General features: G+C 37.1%; 1 protein-coding gene across 3 annotated transcripts in view; it reads left to right on the top strand.

The window, feature by feature from the left end:
* Window positions 1-20,479, top strand: part of SCG3 (secretogranin III) — a 95,654-nt gene that overhangs the window by 63,756 nt on the left and 11,419 nt on the right. For all 3 annotated transcript variants that reach the window (XM_041743969.1, XM_041743971.1, XM_041743970.1), the window contains exons 4-12: window positions 432-484; window positions 984-1,029; window positions 1,123-1,338; window positions 6,305-6,447; window positions 7,264-7,413; window positions 9,805-9,982; window positions 12,755-12,871; window positions 15,181-15,264; window positions 16,909-17,040. In XM_041743969.1, coding sequence (XP_041599903.1) covers window positions 432-484; window positions 984-1,029; window positions 1,123-1,338; window positions 6,305-6,447; window positions 7,264-7,413; window positions 9,805-9,982; window positions 12,755-12,871; window positions 15,181-15,264; window positions 16,909-17,040 — 1,119 coding nt within the window. The remainder of the gene's footprint in view (window positions 1-431; window positions 485-983; window positions 1,030-1,122; window positions 1,339-6,304; window positions 6,448-7,263; window positions 7,414-9,804; window positions 9,983-12,754; window positions 12,872-15,180; window positions 15,265-16,908; window positions 17,041-20,479) is intronic.

Below are 20,479 nucleotides of genomic sequence, written 5' to 3'. Positions count from 1 at the left end.
AAAGTGACTTTTTTTTTTAGTTGTCTTACAACCTTTCTCAGATATGTATGTATTCATAATATGAGCAGCATATGACAAAAGAGCCTTTAATGTGCCAGTAATGCCACTCCACTCCAGATTATGCTCTAGCTGGAAACAGCTGTTAAGCCAAGTGTTGGAACTATATGTTAGATTGATTACATTTCTGGGCAGAAAAATAAAAGTGTAATTCTGTTAACTTAGGAAGTACACCAGGATAAGAAGCAAGGCAACGTTGATGATCATCATTATGTATAATCTTGATTATCTTTGTTAATACATGTTTTTGTTTCTCAGCCATCCAAAGACATTTCTCCTAATAATTTCTCTTTTTTGGAGATTTTATGTAGTAAGAGACATACTGTATCTTTCCACTGCACAATTAAATTTATATTTGTGTTTGATTATTCTAGACAAACCCCTACATAATAGAGAATTAAGTGCAGAAAGACCTTTGAATGAACAGGTAGGTCAAAAGTCAGACTATAAATGCTTTTTCATGCACTTTCATTCAGTTATTATATTTAATGTAATTATGCTGTGGCTTTTTAGCCATTTTGAATTCACAAACTTCAGGAGCTTAGTAATAAATTGACAGAAATTAGAATGGAAAATATGGTTTGGGAAATTGTACGTCTTAACAGTTATTTACATAGAATAATGTATAATACATAGAACTGACTGTATAATAACCCAGTAAGCTCAACATCACCTCCACTCTAAGACTGCTTGTCAGACTTATCTTTTACCAATATTACAGGAGAAGGGAATTAATATTTATAGACCATCTGCCCTTTATTTCATCTCATTTAATCCTTATGGCAATGCTTTGAAATAGAAAGTATTATCTACATTTTACAAATAAGAAAACTAAATCCCACAGAGATTAAATCATTTAGCTGTCATATTTGTTAAGTGGTGGAGCAATGATTTAAAACCAGGTCTACCTCCGATTTACTTCCCAGATTGCTGAAGCAGAAGCAGACAAGATTAAAAAAACATACCCTCCAGGTAAAAAGAAATTATGTTGATGTAATTTAATAATGTAGGTTATGAAAATCTTAACTAAAATGGATGTGTTTGGCTCCGGGGCTTTTCTTACAGAAAATAAGCCAGGTGAAAGCAATTATTCCTTTGTTGATAACTTGAACCTGCTAAAGGCAATAACAGAAAAGGAAAAAATTGAGAAAGAAAGACAATCCATTAGAAGCTCCCCATATGATAATAAATTGAATGTGGAAGATGTTGATTCAACCAAGAATCGAAGACTGATTGATGATTATGATTCTACTAAGAGTGGACTGAATCATAAATTTCAAGGTAAATGAGGAAAAAGAACTTTTGCTTCCTATTTTTTTCTCTTGGAGTCTCCCCATTGTGGTTTAAGAGAAAGTCCTATGTTTTAAAAATAGACTTTGTATATTCGTAGTCCCTTATTAATCAGGACCAAAATTAGACAAAGCCCAAATTTTGGTGAGGCCTTAGCTCTACAAAAGTCCAAATTTTATTTACTCTTTTTAAGATTCCTTTACTGATGCTTTGAAATCAGTTTAAATCTGCTATCTATATTTTATGTTATTGAATTCATTTTAACATTCCAATTTAATTATTAGTACAAAGAAAATATCATAATTCTCAAAATAACTAAATCAATAAAATACTCCTCGCAAAAGCTAAAATATCCATTACTTTCTTTTCATTGTTCTTTTCATAGTCCTATCTTTCTCTCTAGGTCATTCTAACCTTTCCATGGTCTTAATTATGATCTATAACCTAATGTCTTGTAACACTAGCCCAGACTTCTTCTCCAAGATTTATATATATATTTATATGTATAACTTATATATAAAATGGTTTTTTTTCTCCATCCTTGATCACTATCATCCTTGTCCAAACTCTAATCATGTTTCACTTGAACTACAGCAAAATCTTCTAATGGATCTTCCAGCATCCACTTGGCCTTTCACCATCTCCAAGCTGTCACAGTGATCTTTTCAACACACAAGTATGAACTAGTCACTCTTGCATAAAATCCATTAGTAGATTCTTATTTCTCTTGGGATAAAACCCAAAATCCTTAATGTGGCTTCTATAGTCCTGGAAGGACAGATTTCTATATTCATCCAGTACACATGATCTGATAGAAACCTGTTCTTTTCATTCCTGACACTTAATGTAATTTATAATTTTACAATCCTAAGTGTGACTACTTATGATTTATGTCTTTCTCCTTAATTAAACTGAAAACTTCACTAGCAGTTGTATACCCAATGTCTCAATGCTTATGAAATCACTGTATGAATAAATGAGCAAATAAATTCATACACGGGGAATAAATGAACCACTATATCTGAGCATTGAGAGAGAGAGGAAGAGAGTGTATTTTCAGTGCGAAGACCACTGCTTAAGAGTGACTACAGATTTTCTTTAATGTTCTTATTCTGCTGTATGGTCACAAGAGAATTATGCTAGTTTTCTCTGCCAGGGAACAACTACTAAATAAATATGATTTTCATTGGATATCATGGCCTGAGAAAAATTCAGAAGTGTGTTGTAAGTGAATGGGATAGAGGAGATGGCTTATATTTTGAAACATTACTGGAAATTTGTTTCTCTTGAATTCTACTTTTTAAACCGAAAATTTGGGGGGGGGGGGCACCTGGGTGGCTCAGTGGTTGAGTGTCTGCCTTCAGCTCACAGGCACAGGTGTGATCCCAGGGTCCTGGGATCGAGACCTGCATCGGGCTCCCTGCAGGAAGCTTGCTTCTCCTTCTGCCTATGTCTCTGCCTCTCTCTGTGTGTCTCTCATGAATAAATAAATAAAATCTTTAAAAAAAGAACCCTGAAATATTTGGCCTAGAAATAAATAGACACTGGGTATAGCTACATACAAAACAGTTTCAACCACTTTGATTGAACCAATTGTTTGATATAATAAAATTTTAAAAAATAGTCTAATGCTTGTTTTACTACATTTTTTTGCTCAAACTGGTTGTATGTCCAGGCAGAGGCATAGCTCTGTTTGTGATCTGGCCACTAACTTGAGTAACTTATTTTTTTTTAATTGTTCAACATTTTATTACCATCCCAAATGGGTTCAGAACTATCAATTACTAGACCTGATAGCTCTAGGTTTACTTTAGAAGTCATTTCAAGTCCTCTTGAGACTACAGAGAAGACTCTTGGGGAGAATAGTCTATGAATGGATTACTGGCCTCTTCTTATACCTTGGAAGTCCTGGAACCAGGTGGGTTTGGGGTCACCAAGTTAACTGGAACGTCAAAGGCATGCAGACTTATATCCCAGAAGACAGTGTGAGGGTGCCAAACTTCTGCAGGGTACTTTTACACCTTTAGAAAACCTCCAGATGGGCTTTTTCTGTGTTTTCTACAGTATATGTGATTCAGGATTTTTCCAAGTTTCTTTTATGAAGTAGTGCTTTGGGGCGCCTATGTACATTTACCAAATGAATATTTATTGATCTATGTTTACTATGTTTCAAACTATGAACTAGACAATAAGCTCTGTGTAGTTAGGGATCATGCCTAAACTATAAGTCTGTTTCCAGTTCTGGCCCATATTAAGACTTCAGTAAAAATTGATTGGACAGGGGATCCCTGGGTGGCTTAGCGGTTTAGTGCCTGCCTTTGGCCCAGGGCGCGATCCTGGAGTCCCGGGATCGAGTCCCACGTTGGGCTCCCGGCATGGAGCCTGCTTCTCCCTCTGCCTGTGTCTCTGCCCCCCTTTCCCTCTCTCTCTCTCTCTCTCTCTCTCTCTCTCTCTCTCTTTCTATCATAAATAAATAAATAAATCTTTAAAAATAAAAATAAAAAATTGATTGGACAAATGAATGTCAGGTGCCGTAAATAGATGCCAAGTATTCAATGACTTGGAAAATGGTCCTTCTACACCCACTTAGAATGTTGTAGCTGCTTTAAAAAAGATATGGATGTTGAACTCATGTTTGGTTTCCCTCTGAGGGTATATATAAGAGGGTAAAATATACCTTCGTGAGCAGTAGAAAAGTCACTCTGAATAATTCTGTCCATTTTAGAAAAGCCAAGGAAAATTAGTGGAAGGTAAAGAGCAATGCCCAAGTGGTCAACTATTAACTTCATCCAGCAAAGGTCTGCTAAGGGAGTCCTAAGCTCCTGGCTCAAGAGAACACAGCAGTGCAGCAGAGCAAAGAGGCTGTTTTTTTCTGAGTGTTGGTTATGTTCTCCCTGTTATGAAGTAAATGAACTGAAAAAACAGTCATCTCAGTTATTTTCCAGCTCCGGCAGGCAACCAGTACTCTTCTTTTTTTTTTTAGATCCTGAGGGATTAAGTGGGAAGGGAAATAAATTTTTCCACCTCTGCATAGATCTTGGTAGTTTCTGCTCCACATATTCCCCAGAGTCTGTCTTGCAATCAGCAAATGGAAAAATCAGACCTAAATAACAATGAGTCTCTGCTCCTGAAAAAAATGGATGAAGAACCCAATGTTCAGTCAGTCAGGAGGTGAACTGATTTTATGGTTTTTTTCTTAGGATCTTTTCTGTTTATTAGTCACCCTGGTACATAAGCCTCAAAGGGCTCATAGCTAATGGGTTTGTCGACAATTCAGCAATAATATACTGCCAGGAAGTTTCCAGTCTTCCATGTATAATCACCCTTTTCAGTTTCCTAAGCTTCTTTTCAAACAACAAGAAAATGTTCTGCCTAAGGCAGCATACATATATCTTCAGCTATATAGGTTCTGGAAGAAAGGTTGTTAGGGAAATTTCTCATTTGAATCCCAAAAGACATGGAAGAAAAGGACAGAATCAGAATAGAAATACTAGGCTCCTCTTTCTTTGAGGAAATATGATCAGAATTATTCAGGCAGAATTTGACCAGAGATTCAATTTCCATTTTCTCTAGAAGATAACTGCAGTTGGTACAAATCCACTATATATGATAATTTTTAACTTTCATATAATACTATACATTAGCTTTCATATAGTACCTTGCAATTTAAAAGGTGCATTTAGATCTTATTCCATCTGATACTCATAATAATCACATGAAACAAATAATATTATTTCCCTTTACAGTGGTCCAAGGATATATAGATAACAAGTGGTATCGTAGGCTAAAATTCTGATCTTTCCCATCTGTCTAGAGGTGACAGGAAGAGTTAAATGCTTTCTAAACTTGCACATATTAATATATTGCTTGGTGTGGTATATGTTAGAAAAGACCAGTTAATTCCTGAGAGTTGTCTTGGACCTGGTGCAATGCTTCCTTGCCACCAACTCTTCTGTGTCCTCCCTTTCTCTCAGGATGAGCTCTTGCTTTACTTTGAATTAGTGCTGCCAAGTGTATTCCCAGGAAAGCCAAGGATACATATTTGCAAGCATCTCTGCAGAGATTTACATATATTTACATATTGCTTTGTACAGATCTGTTGTCTCATTTTATTTTATTTTTTTAAGATTTTATTTATTTATTCATGAGAGACGGAGAGAGACGGAGAGAGACAGAGACACAGACAGAGGGAGAAGCAGGCTCCCTGCAGGAAGCATGATGCCGAACTCAGTCCTGGGACTGGGGATCATACCCTGAGCCAAAGGCAGACGCTCAACCACTGAGCCACCCAGGCGTCCCTATTGTCTCATTTTGAAAATTTAAATTTCAGACACATACACTAAGTTCCCTATTCTCTAGAGAAAGGGGCTTATCAAATTAAGCTGTCTTCCATAAAGGAGTTCTGACACACATTCGGTTAGAAGTAAATATTTATTCCAGATAAGTCATAAAATCTTCGATACATCCTTTCTGATTCTGAGCGTGAGGCAGATTCCCCCGTCCCCAGCCCAGGAATTTGTCAGCAGAAGAAATACATGCGTAGATATTACTAGTCCACTCCTTGTATGGAAATGGAATATCAAATTATATGGAAGGGTATTTTGGCCAATACGGCATACTGCATAAATATGGCACACTGTAAAATCTTAACATACAATCTTGTTTTTATTATTAATGAAAATAAAAAAAAAAAAAAGAAAATAAAAAATGGAGAGGCCTTTTGTGTTGTCTTAAGATCTTCCTTTTTCTTAAAAATCACATAAGAAGCTTTCAGAATTTCCATTATCATCCTAGCTTCTTCCCTTTAAGTAAAATTTTACTTCAAACCAGGGTTTTTGTGGACCAAGCAGCACCATAAATACATTCCAAATAAATCTAAGTGTACAAATTAAAAATATAATATCCATGAAATAGGCCCGTGATAACTACAATGTGAGGCTGTGATTACTTTGTCTAGATGATCCAGATGGCCTTCATCAACTAGATGGAACTCCTTTAACTGCTGAAGACATCGTCCAGAAAATTGCTACCAGGATTTATGAGGAAAATGACAGAGGAGTATTTGACAAGATTGTTTCTAAACTGCTGAATCTTGGTCTAGTAAGTCATGCATGAGAATAAACCCATTTCTTAGTACAGTTTGGAATGGGCTAAGAAGCCAAGCCATGTGATCCAAATAGCCAAATATTTATAATACATCTACTTTATATTAAACATAGGTTTTGAGAACAAGACAACATTCTTCTAGGAACTTATAATCTACCAGAGGAACTACACAAATGCACACATGCCCACAATGCAAGCTGCATCAGAACCATAAAAGTAGTTCAGCATGCCAGAGGATGGACTATATCCAGTTGGGGAATAAGTAAGAGCTTCAGAGAAGCAGGTGTTTGAAGTCAGCTTAAAAGGATGGTTAAGATTTAATGAACAGCAGTACATGTTTTGTGATACATGATGATAACAGATACATGAATTGTGAGAAAAGAATAACAGGAGCAAAGACCTGCAACTTTTGGGAAACTGTAAGCAATTTAAGTCCCTCAGCCTGGCTCCCAGCCTTTATACAGGCTTTAGTAGGGTACTAAATTTGCCTGTTTCAGTGTTTACCTAGTCATGACCTGCATCTGAGGGTTGAGAAATAACCCTCAAGATGTTTCTCAAAATAAATGTTCCATGGATTCCAAAAGACAGGCCTGATCGCTTGCATGACCAAAGGCGCTTTTTCCCAGGAGTGCTGGGATAGTCACTAGAATGGCCAGCAACTAATACAGGTGTAAACAAGGGTTATCTAGAAAGAAGGACCAAAAGATTCTCTCATCTTCTAAAAATCTATTCAACTACAGAGTTTAATCTAGACTTTTTAATCACAAGTATGAGAATAACAGTTATATATATTTTCACTCTTTGTAACAGATCACAGAAAGCCAGGCACACATACTAGAAGATGAAGTAGCAGAAGTTTTACAGAAATTGATCTCAAAGGAAGCCAACACTTACGAGGAGGAACCCAATAAACCGACAAGTGTGACTGAGAGTCAGGCTGGAAAAATACCAGAGAAAGTGGTATGTATATATGAAATCATCTGCATGTTATAGATGTGTGTATGTGTCTGCTTGTATTTGTATATAATTAATACAATCTGTATATAATATCTTCTTTGATACCAAAGAAGATTTGGTATGTGATTCGTTTGACCCAATTAAAATATATACTCACAAAATACTGTTAAAAGATATAAATCAACTCCATGTTGAAAATGAAGATACACGTTATATTATATTACACAGTAAAGGCTACATCTTATACTGCTCAGTAAATTAACCCATAATGTTATGTGGAAATGTTATAACCATTCCACATAACAGCTGCTTGTATAATGTCAGAGAATTGGAACCAAATATTTCACAGCTCTTTCAGTATACAACTTCTGTTCACAGAGTGTCATCATCTGCCTCCAGAACCCAAAAAAAGAAACTTGGGTTGATTTGATCCTCTGCCACACCATCCTGTATATCCCTAGAGCTAGTTGCCTGATACTGCGTGTTATATTCTGAGCTCTTCCACTTGCTCTATCCTCTTCTCATTGGTTTGGAGGTCTGGAACCATCCTTCCTGTTCCTGGACTCTGTGCCTCTTCATCTTTTCTCTGGCATCTGCCAAGCTACTAAAGTCTTTTTCCCGTCTTTGAATCCCTGTAAAACTCTAGTTGGAGCTGACCACAGAAGGATATAAGAAAATATTAAACTCTTCATCTCTCCTATTTTCTCCACCAGAGGACCCAGATTCCATGGCTCTTCATCCCCTCCAACATCGTATCCCAAATACAAGGAAAAAGAATGTATAGGCCTATGATTATGTTTTAGAGGAAGCTAGAAAACAGAAATTGGGTCTGAATTTTTCTTTTACTAGGTAACATAAAGTTCTCCTTCGGTCTCCCTATTTCTAATCACCAGCTTTCATTTTTTAAACAGCTTTTAAAAATCCACCCAAAATATTCTTGATCTATCAAAGAACTCATGACATTCACTCAAGCTTACCATCTGAACTGAAAGTGACATAGCTATTGTATTGTCCTAATCTTTCACTCCCATTTTGTGCTCCTTATTCACCCATCTCTAAAACATTCATATGCTTGACCTGTTCACTCATGTCATCTAAATGCATTAAAGCAAAGGAAATATTCATTCAATACATATTTATTGAGGTACCAGTTATGAACCAAGCACTGGGGATACAATGCTCATTTAAAGAGATAGAATCCCTGCTCTCATGTATCTTATGGTCTAAAGGAAGAAGTAGATGGTCTTCAAATAGTCACCTATTTTAACTACAACTGCCTTAAGTTTTCTGAGGAAAGAAACATGATTCTATGAGACCTTGTGAAAAAGGAACCTTTTCTGGACTTAAGCTCAGGGAAGGCTTCCCTGAAGAAGTGACTTGAGCCCAAACTGAAGGCTAAATAGGCGTTCACTTTGAGTGTGAGAGGCAGTATGTAAAGAAAAATGTGTGGAGTATCCAAGTAGCTGCAACAAGGGCAGGTTGGCTGGCACACAGAAAGAGCAATGAGAGATGAGCTTGAGGAGGTGGACCCAGAGCAGACCAGGCAAGGCCTTGGATTCTGATCTTCATTGTAGGACTAATAGGAAAATACTGGAGGATTTTAAGCAAAGGAGTTATGTGATCATACCTTTAAAAAAAGGTAACTCTGGCTATAACACAGAAAATGCAGTGTTGGGAATCAATTAGAAGTAGTTGATGTGCCAGTTAGAAGGCAAGAGATTAAGGTACCTGGACTAGAGCCAGGTAATGGAGAAAGAGAGAAATTAAAAATTTGGGATAAATTTTGAAAGTAGGACCAACAAGGCTACTGATGGATTAGATGAAGGAAATGAAGAGGAAGAGACAAGAAAGGCTCCTAAATTTCTGTCTAGTCCACTGAAGGGACAATGGATCATTACCTAACACTAGAAATGGAGCAGGTCTGGGAGAAAGAGTCCTGTGTACCCTTCCAGATAGCCCTTAAAATTTTACTGCAAAGTCCCCAAGGTATGACTGCTCTGCTGGTGTTAGATATTCTGCCAGGCTTTCCTGTATCCTGTCATAGAGTCTGTGACTTCAAAGCTTGCCTTGGTAAAAGGCACTTTTATGAGGAGACACTCATGAGAACTGACAGAGGGGAACTTGGCCAAGTAGGAACCTAGAAATTCCCTGTCTATTCTCCAGGAGTAGGAGCCAGGGTCCTCAGGTGAAACATATGTCTCTTAGCCCCAATGACCTTTCCATGTGGCTAGATGCCCACATGCCTGGAAATGGGTTTGATCCTCCAGGAGCTTGCAAAGGAGGACATGTTCTTGTACTTCACATTCAAGGGCACCACAGAGGAAAGAACTGAGCTGGAGTGTGATTCATTCTAACAAAATTTTATTTTTTATTGATTTTTTCCCCCCAATGGAGACTCCAGTGGCAGCAATTCAAGATGGTTTTACTAATGGACAAAATGATGAAACAGTCTCTAATACCTTAACCTTGACAAATGGCTTGGAAAGAAGAACTAAAATCTACAATGAAGATAACTTTGAGGAACTCCAATATTTCCCAAACTTCTATGCACTACTGAAAAGTATTGATTCAGGTAAACACTGTGACCATGTGGAATAGAAACATCAATTCCAGGAAATGTGTGGGTGGGTTCTTTTTCTTCCTGTTTTCAGTTTCTAAATACAATTTTGGATGACATATATTGTCAGTGGCCTCGGGGAAAAGAGTTCATCTCAATTTTTTCAAAGAAGTATACTAGTCATGAAAGTATTTAGGATAGGATGATCAGAAAAGGTGGAATTTTTGGATAATTTAATTTTCTTGCTACCAGAGCCTTCATTTATTTGTTCAGCAAATAGTTACCAGGTATGCGTGGCGTTTGTGACGTTGAAGTGAGTGCTGTGCAGATAAGGAGAGAAATCAGTGTCCCTGCCTGACCTGCTCAGCCTCAAATCTTATTGTAAATCTTTTTTTTTTTTTTTTTTTAAGGCTGTGTTCATTTTCCTCTCTTAGTGGGAGCAGTGTGTATAACATAATTTATCCTTTTTAAAAATAATTCAGATTTTTACTTTTTAGACATTTTCAGCTTCAGTCTTGAGATGAGTTAAAATAAACTAAACATTAGACCACAGCAGGTCAGGAGCTCAGACACACTTGGGAAATGGTTTGTTTTTAAAAAATAATGTCCTCAATGTGCTTTTCTCTTAAATATACACCAAAATAAGTTAGCTGAAAATGTCAATTCATGTTTAATTTTAATAAATCTTCAAGGAAGATAATAATGGGCAAATTTTCTGTTGTTACTATTGTCCAGACAGATACTCTTCTTTATGGCTTTTCTTCTCCCTGGTCAAAGACTCAGCCCCAGATTGAACATTTGTGATAAATATGTCCCCAAGAAGTGACCGTAAAGTGAGCTTTCATTTCTGGAGAACACCCATTGTCCTTTAATTCCAGATATTGGCCAGATGGCACCAGCCCCTCTGCTGGTGTCTGCAGGGCTTATACATCTTGAGGGTCCATTCTCAGCCATCTTGCCCCATTGGATGGCAAATGTCCAGCTCAGAACCTTTGTCATCTTGGTGAGTCACTTCTTGTCAGTGAAGAGCATCGGCATGACACCAAATACTATACAGATGTGACCTTGAACAAATACTGTGATGGCAGAAGTTATTTTCCAGCGCTTTTCTAGGATCTCTTCCCCATCTCCTCTCTCACCTTTCTTCTCTCCCAACTTTGGGACTTTCATGATATTTTAAAGATTCCACTGTATGGAATGCTTTTTATTTGTTTTTATCTTACAGTTTCCTTGACCCCGTTCTTTATTTCCTTTATTTTAATAGAATTTTAATTTAAATACTTACACTAAAGTCTTTAACAAAACCCATCTTTCTCACCCAAGATCTGAACCAACATAAAACAGGTAGAAAACCAAAATATTTCTGATACTAATGAAGTCTGGGTTATAAGGATTGTAAGATGCAGCTTAGTGTGAGATCCAACAATGGGCTTGTTCACTCCCAGTCTTCAGTCTAGTTTTTGAAACAGCCAATACCAAGGATAGTTTGATTCTACAGAGCAAGCATTTATCTCAGGACACTGCCTTTCACTGTTCCTGGGGAGCAAAAAGAAGAAATATTCCAAATCTCTATAAGTCAAGAGATGTAGACTAATGCTCATTGTCTACTAACCTCATCTGTGGGAAGGATGAAAAGATATTGTTGGTGAGAGGGGGCAGTGGGGGGATGTGGAGGCTAGGAGTTTTTAAGAGAAATCCTTCATGGCAGCTAAAAGAATAGGGAAAATGGGCTGCTGTCTAGTACCTTTCTTCAAAAATGGAAATAGATTTTTTAAACATTTTAGAACATCTATATATATTCTATATATATGTGTGTTCTATATATGTGTGTGGATGGTGTGTATATATATATATATATATATATATATATATATATATGGAATGACTATGGAATAATCAGCCATCCTCTTCCATCAAGATACAGAACAGTATGTCAAATCCTAAGAGTTCCTAAGAAACTGTTAATAGTGGCTACCTACAGGGACTAGGTGTGTGTGTGGCGGGGGGGGGTATGTTATTTCCACTATTATTTACTTCTTTACTGTTGGAATATTTTTACTATATGCATATATTCTTTCAAATAAAATAAAGTTTAGAAAGCAATATTTATTGTTTAAAAATCAACCTTAAGTTTTAAAAAATAAAGATACATGTATGTTTTTATTTTCAAATATTAAGTTTGATTAATGGGGTCATTCTTGCCCTCAAAAACATATAGCCTGAGTAAAGAAAAACCTGTTGGATCATGAATCTTCTTTCTTTTTGAGTTCATATTACCTCAAGTTTTCTACCCTATTAATAAAATATTTTAGATTAAAGTAAATCTTTTTGGAGAAGTTATAATTGCCCATTTCTGAAAAAGTTCAGTACACCTGTACATTATCCTGTATTCCCAATCAAATCTTAGACTTTTTATAAATTAAATATATGTGGTTTCAGCTATAAATGTAAGGAGAAATATTACAATAAATGCCATACTTCATAAACTAACACTGAAAGAGGAAGCTATACTCCACTAGTTTTTTGGTTTTTTGTTTTTAATTATTTTATCTTAATCTTTAAAAAAGCAGGGAAGCAGCTGAGTGGCTCAGTGGTTGAGCATCTGCCTTTGGCTTAGGTCGTGATCTCAGGGTCCTGGGATCAAGTCCCACATCAGGATCCCCACAAGGAGCCTGCTGCTCTCCCTGCCTATGTCTCTGCCTCTCTCTCTCTCTCTCTCTCTCTCTCTCTCTCTGCCTCTCATGAATAAATAAAATATTTTTTTAAGTATTTTGTCCTTTTATATAGAAAAAGAAGCAAAAGAGAAAGAAACACTGATTACTATCATGAAAACATTGATTGACTTTGTGAAGATGATGGTAAAATATGGTACAATATCTCCAGAAGAAGGCGTTTCCTACCTTGGTGAGAGTCCTACCTGTTTTGTTTTACTGTAAGAATTTTCATTGTCCAAAGTGAATTAGAGATTTGGCAATAATTCCCTCACAAATGTGATCATTTATGCCAAAATAGCCCGAATCATCTGAGTAACCGGAACTGACCAGCTTGATAATGCATACAGATAAAATTAACCAGAAGTTTTCAACTCTTTATAGATATAGCTTGAGTACAAACATGCCATATTTATTACACTTTGCCTTATTAACATTTTCTAGATATCTTCATGGAAATAGTTTTATTAAAATTTGATTCTTTTTCTCAATTGTGTTTGGATGGCGAAGACTAAAATAGTTGATTTTAACTAGTGAGGTCTGTGTGTGGTGGGAAGGAAAGAGCAGTGGACTGAGCAGCAGAAGTGATGCCTCCTGGTCCAGCTCTGCCAGAGACCAGCTCTGTCCCATGGGGGAGGGCACTCACCTTGCTTAACCTCAATTTCTGCATCTGTAAGATAAAGGACTTTGTGATCTATGATGGGGCTGGTTAACTACTTACTGCCCATGGACCAAATCTGGCCCATTACCTATTTTTGTGTAACCAAGCTAAGAATTGCTTTTACATTTTTAAATGTTTGAAAAAAAAAAACAAAGAAGAATAGTATTCTGTGACACAAGAAAGCTATATAAAATTCACATTTCAGGGTCTGTAACTAAAATTTTATTGGCATATAGCCACACTCATTTGTTCAATGTTGTCTATGACTGCTTCTGTGCTACAATGCAGAGTTGAGTAGTTGCAATTGAGACCATACGACTCACAAAGCCAAAAAATATTTACTATCTAGCCTTTTACCAAAAAAGTTTGCTGACCTTTGATTCCTTGGACTTTGTAGATAAGCTTGGACATTCTCTGTGCATACAGGTTGTTTTAAAAAAAAGCCTTTGGTTTTCCTGCTTGGTTTAGTTAATCAACACATACCATTTCTCCCTGATGTCCTTTGGGCAAGATGACCTCACGGCCCCTTACTCTGATCTCTGATAGAGGAGGGAGAATTAGACAGAAGAGAAAAATCTCATAGGACAGAATAATCCAGAAGACTCTCTATGAACTCCATTTTTTTTTTCCACATGAGAATCGTTTACCTGTTTTGTTTCTGATTACAAAAGAGCATACTTATTTTTTAAAAGTCAGTCAATGCAAAATGATGTTTAAAAAAAGTAAAAAAAAAAAAATCACTCATAATACTGGTACCCAGGTAATGTTCTGGTGTACATCCTTCTAGATATTTGTGTGTTTTTGCACGCACGCACACATACACATATGTATATACCTTTGTTGTTTCTTTCCTTGTTTTATCTTGTTTAACAAAAAATGAGCTCACATCATATGTAATGTTTTGTGCCCGGCTTTGCTCAACAGTAGAAAAAAGCAATTGTTTCAGATCAGTCATTGTTTCATACCAATACCCTATGACTCCAAAATTCCACACTGAAGTAATTCATCCAATGGAAATAGATTAGAAATGCCACCAGGGCTTAGGTGTGAGGTAGGTATTTCCACTACTGTTTATAACTGTGCTATGCAGCATGGTAGTGGAAAAGGCATTCATTGCCTCATGTAACTGAGGAGTCTAGGGGTGGAGAGTTGTGTGTTTGGGGGGAGGGTGGGTAGTCTGACATTGGGTTTGTAAAGTCCACCAGTAGTGTGAAGAATCTGTCCCTCCCCATCTCCTGGCACTGATTTTCCATGTGTTGATTCATTCCAGACAAGCTGTTCTGTTATGGGAAAAAGATGGCTGGCAATCTCCATCCTTACAGTACAGCAATCCTGGCAAGAAAAGATCCTCTTTCTCCCAGTGGTCCCAGCATTGAATCTCATTGTCCTGGCTTGTGTCAGGAGCTCCCCTTTGAACCAACCACTCAGCCCAACGTGGTGGAGCCCCTGAGGAGCCAGGCTTGGGTTATTAGTCCCCTCCTGAGTCAAATGTGCTGAGAATGGAAATGATCTGGGTTCTCCAAAGGAAAATCGAGGTGTAGTTACCAGAAGGTGTTGAGGAAGTCCAAACCACAGGTTCCCATTAAAAGTTCAACCCCGGATGTGTTCTAGCAGCGGCCACAGAGATGTAGAAGGGACTTCCGCAATTAACTGAGTAGGAGGCTGAATTAAGGATCCCAAATAGTGCATTCCTAGAAATAAGATCCATGTCTAAGCATCTTAATTGTAGTGTTAATGCTTTGTGATATTTCTGATGAGGTTTAAACAGTTTTAGTAGAAGTTTGGTATCATCTTTCAGGAAATAAAATTATATTTCATATTTCTTTCCCTCCTCCCTCCAGAAAACTTGGATGAAACTATTGCTCTTCAGACTAAGAACAAGCTAGAAAAAAATGTTACTGACAATAAAAGCAAACTTTTCCCAGGTATGATTTAACTTTTTTTTCTACCTTTGAGCATAATTGCTCTTTGTGTGGTAAATAAGTTCAACAAACATTGATCAACAATTCTAGATTTCAAAAGTTTTAAAATCTGAAATCCAACCAGAGGACCAAGTAGCTATAACCTTGGCTATTTTGCAGTTAGACTCAGCATAGAAATCTGATCCCAAGGAGCACTGAAGAGAAATGCGGGTCTTCCGGAAGATTCTTAGGAGGTCGCTGATAGGGAAGGGAGGAGACTGTATCACAAAACTGAGTCAATTCTTCCTGCAAATCTTCTTTAGGCATTTTTTTTTTCCTCTTCTAAGATCACCATTTCTCCAGTGCACTATCCCTGATCATGCATCCACTCTGTGCTGCCCCTCTCCTGGCTCTCCCCTTCCAAGTCTTCTCTCTCCTCTGAGACAATCTGTGCCCCTGGGTAATGTGATTTACCCCCTTCTCTTGGTTTTTCACTTGTGCATCTCTGCCCATCACGCTACGGAACCAAGCTGTGCAAAGGAGCTTGCTTTGAGGGGGGAGGGAGGAACAAAAAGACAAAAATCACACGTTCATATGCTTAATCTTGTGTTCCTATCACAAAGGTTATGTACATATATTTTATGGAACATTATGCAGCACCTTAAAATGATGTTTCCAAGTAGTTTTTAATAACCTGGAAACATCTTTCTGTAATGATGTTAATGGCAAAAGCAAGGAACAAAATTGTATTGCAACTATGAAAAAAAATTGCACATCAAAAAATAGAGAGACCACAGCACTAGGAATGGATGTTTGCATAATGAGGAAACAACTGACTTCTTTCTTCTTTCCTCTTTTTTCTATAGTAATAACCCTTTTATTGAAAAAGCGAAGCCATTTGTTAGGCTGCTTGACGTTTCCTATTTTACTTACAACAGGGATACATTATAGTTGCTTTCAAGCAGTTAGCTACTTTAAGGTTTATGATGTTTTTAACTCAACATAAGATTGTTAGGAGAAATGCAGTTTTTTTTTCAATTCTTGTTTTCTCACTTTTTTTTTGAAGTATAATTGATATGGAAATTAGTTATATTTAAGTACACAAGTGAACAAAGATAATCCCATCTTGACAGCAAGGGTCCAGTTCTCTTCTTTGCAGTAGGGCGACCATGGATAAGGGAGTATGAAGAAAGAGGCAGAAGGAAAGAAGTCTTGCCATAGCCCCAAATTCTTAGATGCTACTCCGAATTATAGAGTGTTCTTCAAAAAGACAACATCATGGAGAAATTGAACAACAAGAGTTATCTTACTTTGTAATGGAGATTCAACCTTACTTTGGGACCTGAGATTGCCTACACTGATTATAGTAAAGAAAATAGTCTGTGCTCCAACGACATGGTAGCAGAAGGGAAAGAGCAGTAAACCACAATCTGGCAAGTTAAGGCTATGGCCCAGCTCTTTTGCCGACTCAGTTCACATCTCTCCCCATTGTGGCCTTAGTTTCTTCCTCTGCAAAATTGGAGGAAGTTGCCTAGATAATCACTAAGATCCCTTTCAGCCTGAAAAATTATCTGACCTTAAACTCTACCTTTTCAATAAAGCTTATTTCTACGTTATGAATTAATAGGAAATAGGGTTATAACCACAGGGTGCACAATCTGATTACAGCACCGTCAGAAAAGAGTCATGAAGAAACAGATAGTACCAAGGAAGAAGCAGCTAAGATGGAAAAGGAATATGGAACCTTGAAAGATTCCACAAAAGATGATAACCCAAGAGGAAAAACAGATGAGCCAAAAGGTATGGAATCAACAGCTCTAAGGTGGCAATGAAATTGGCACCACACATAAGTTGATCAAAAATGCAAGTCCCACCAAATCTGAGAAATTGGCACCATCTGTATAGAAAAGATTCAGCACATGATATCTTTATTTGAATAACAATCTTCTTTAACAGTCTTGAGTCTCCTGGAATGGCAAATTGGTTTCATCTTCTGATGGTCTTTACTGTCCAGTGGATTTTTATGCTTGGAGAAGAATACTTATGACCATTCGTACATTGTTTAATGTCTAATTTATAATTTATTAAGCAGTATTTCTTTAAACATAATTAACATTCCCCAAATAGCCATATACTACTTATTGAACAAAGTCACCAAAATTTATGGACTTAACAGAGCAAATTTCCTCGATCATTTAAAGTGATTGAAATGAGACAAGCACTCTTAAGGACCTGGTTAAGAATCACAAATCCAATAAATCACATTTCCTTAAATAACCTGAATATCTTAAAAAGCACAAAAGCACACAGTAGACTAGCCCAATAATTACAAAACTTATGTTTTTATCCTTTTACACATGCCTGTGGTCCAATTTCTACTCTGCCTTAGAAGTCTATGTGGTATAAAATTTACTTCTTCCTAGGATTTTAGAGATTTTATTACAGCCTTAAAGAAAAAGACCCTATTGGGGGAGGTGTTAGGGGATGCGGGGAGAAAGAAAGAAGACCCTCTGAGGATGCAAGTTCTAAGTCATTAACCCTTTGATTTCAGGTCAGGATGTGGAATCTGGTTGCACAGTCCAATGGTTCAAAACCCTTTTATTATGAAGTCTGCTTGTTACATCCTGGAAGGTGTATCTACCCCTCAGATAGATACTCTTCTGCTGAAACTCAATGTCTTTACCAGAAGTTGTGAACAGATGGCTTAAACTTAACTAATTTTTCTGACGTTATGATATACTGACTTCTATGGTATAATTGTAATAACATAATAATAGTAATAATATAATAATTGTAATAATATAAGTAATATACATTACTTATATCTTATCAGTGTCTCATTAGTAGGGTCATCTAGAGATTTTATTCCATAGAAACTGGAGGAGTGGGTCCCCAGTTTTGGCTCTCTCAAGGCCAGGGGAAGTGTGACATCCAGCTAATATATCATCTGAAGATGTGCCATTGAGCTCTCTTTTCATTATTTATTACGTGTAATCATTAGTGTTAATGAACTGAGAGGCTCCGTTTATTCCTTTCTGGATGACCTAAAACCACAAAAGCTGCTCATGTTCATCGTATTGCTCTTCACTTTGAAGGGGCTACTTGGCCTACTTACAGGTTCCTAGTCTCACCTGCTCATACAGATAGAAACAAGTACATATTCATATTCATACTTGATAATAGGTCCTGCTTCACAGAGTTCTAGTTCCTTTTTGTAGAAAATATAGAAACCTGAACCTGGGTTATATGGGTTCAAATGAGTAGTAATGTGGGCCAAAAGTGCTGCCTCTAGTTCAGTTATTGGGACTTTTTTGAGATAGGAAATATCATTTTTTTCTTAATATATCAAGTTCAGGTTGATTTTTCCTATTTTATGAAGCTTTATATCATTGTATTTTTTTCTCTAGCACAGATTTCATAGACCATCACAATTTTCTCCTACATCGATGCAGCTGATGGATCAGCTCTAATAATTTGGCATAGTAGCCTGTGTTGAGAAAGGTTATGATATTGCATCTGGGCTTGGGAGGAAGGAACTTGGGATGATTAATTAGTAATGTTTATCAAGGGCCATAAGAAGGGAGGAATTGGTAATATAAATGTCATGTTTGCTGACTCTGTAGACCAGTGAGTCACACTGCCTTGATACTTCCCTAGGTCTACTCTGGATGAGTGGTAAACTTTTTTGAATGTCTTTTTAAAAAAAATTATAGTAAAAAAAATTATAGTAAAATACATTTAACATAAAAATGATCATATTAACCATTTTAAGTGTACAGCTCCGTGGCATTAAGTACATTCATATTATTGTGTTACCACTGCTACTGTCCATTTTCAGAACTCTTCTCATCCTGCAAAACTGAAACCCTATATTCATTAAACAAAACTCTCCATTCTTCTTCCTCTTCAGCCCCTGGCAACCACCATTCTATATTCTGTCTCTGTGAATTTGCCTATTCCAGGAGCCTCATATAAGTGGAATCATACCATATGTGACCGGCTTACTTCACTTATTGTCCTCAAGGTTCATCGATGTTGTAGCATGTGTCAGAATTTCCTTTTTAGGGCTGCATAATATTCCATTGCATGTATATACATTTTGTTTATCTGTCCGTTTGTCTCTGGATGCTTAGGTTGCTTCCACCTTTTGGCTATTGTAAATGATGCTGTTGTCAATACAAGTGTACAAATATCCCCTCGGGACCCTACACTCGATTTGGGGAGAATATCCCCAAAAGTGGAATTGCTAGATCATATGTTAATTCTTTTAATTTTCTGAGGAGCCACCGTCCTGTTTTCCATAGGTGGCTCCACCTTTTTACATTCCTCCCGAGAGTGTGCAAGGGTTCCAATTTCTCCACATCCTTATCAACACTGATGGATGTGAGGTAGAAGATGAGTGGTAAACTTTTAAAAGATAGCTAACCAGGAAAAGAGTCCTGTGACCTGAGATAGAAAGCCAGGAATTGGGCAGGACAGAGCACTGCTTTTCACCCCCACAGGAAACCAGCATACCTGGGTCATCTCCTCTGGGAGCAACCCATGTGTAATGACTGTATTTCCCAAAGACAGTAAGCCATATCTGAGACCCTTGACTTGCAGAGGCAGTATGATCAGGGCTTAAGACAACACCTTCTATGACCACTATGCCAATATCCATGGGAATGGATGCTGACAGGTGTCTGCTTATTTTAGGAAAACACTGTATAAAAAAAGAAACATAAAGGAGTCGGTTCTTGGTAGCCTACTATTCCTATTTAGGATGTGAGTGTTTAGAGACTAATGAGGTCAGATTTCTTTTCCCATTAGGAATTCCATCAGATACTAATAGGGAGAAAACAGAGTAAAACTCTGTCCATTTAGTGTTTTTGTTTGTAATGGCTCTCACGAAACATTAGAGGATAGGGATTTGGAGCTAAAATTAGTTCCTTTCCATTATTTGGAGATTTAATTTATTCATCATACCCCTGACTCCTATTACTCTGAGATAAGGAAAACTGATTTTAGTACAATTTAGAGAATATCAGCCTCAGCTTAAGCCAAGGGCCAACATTTCTTGAAAAGTATGTAATCCCCAAAAGGGCATATTATGACATATACTTTTATATTGACAATTGCTTTGCTGTATTTTTTCAGAGGCTGTTTTGTTTCTCTATTATAAAACCCACTGAGACAACACATATTGTCTCTGGACAGAAAAATAAAAGAATCCATGTGGGTAAAAACAGGGTTTACTGGG

The sequence above is a fragment of the Vulpes lagopus genome, chromosome 2, assembly GCF_018345385.1.
Source record: "Vulpes lagopus strain Blue_001 chromosome 2, ASM1834538v1, whole genome shotgun sequence".
Classification (NCBI taxonomy): Eukaryota; Metazoa; Chordata; class Mammalia; order Carnivora; family Canidae; genus Vulpes; species Vulpes lagopus.
The sequence above is the reverse complement of the archived record's forward strand: the minus strand, read 5'-3'. Positions and strand labels throughout refer to the sequence as shown.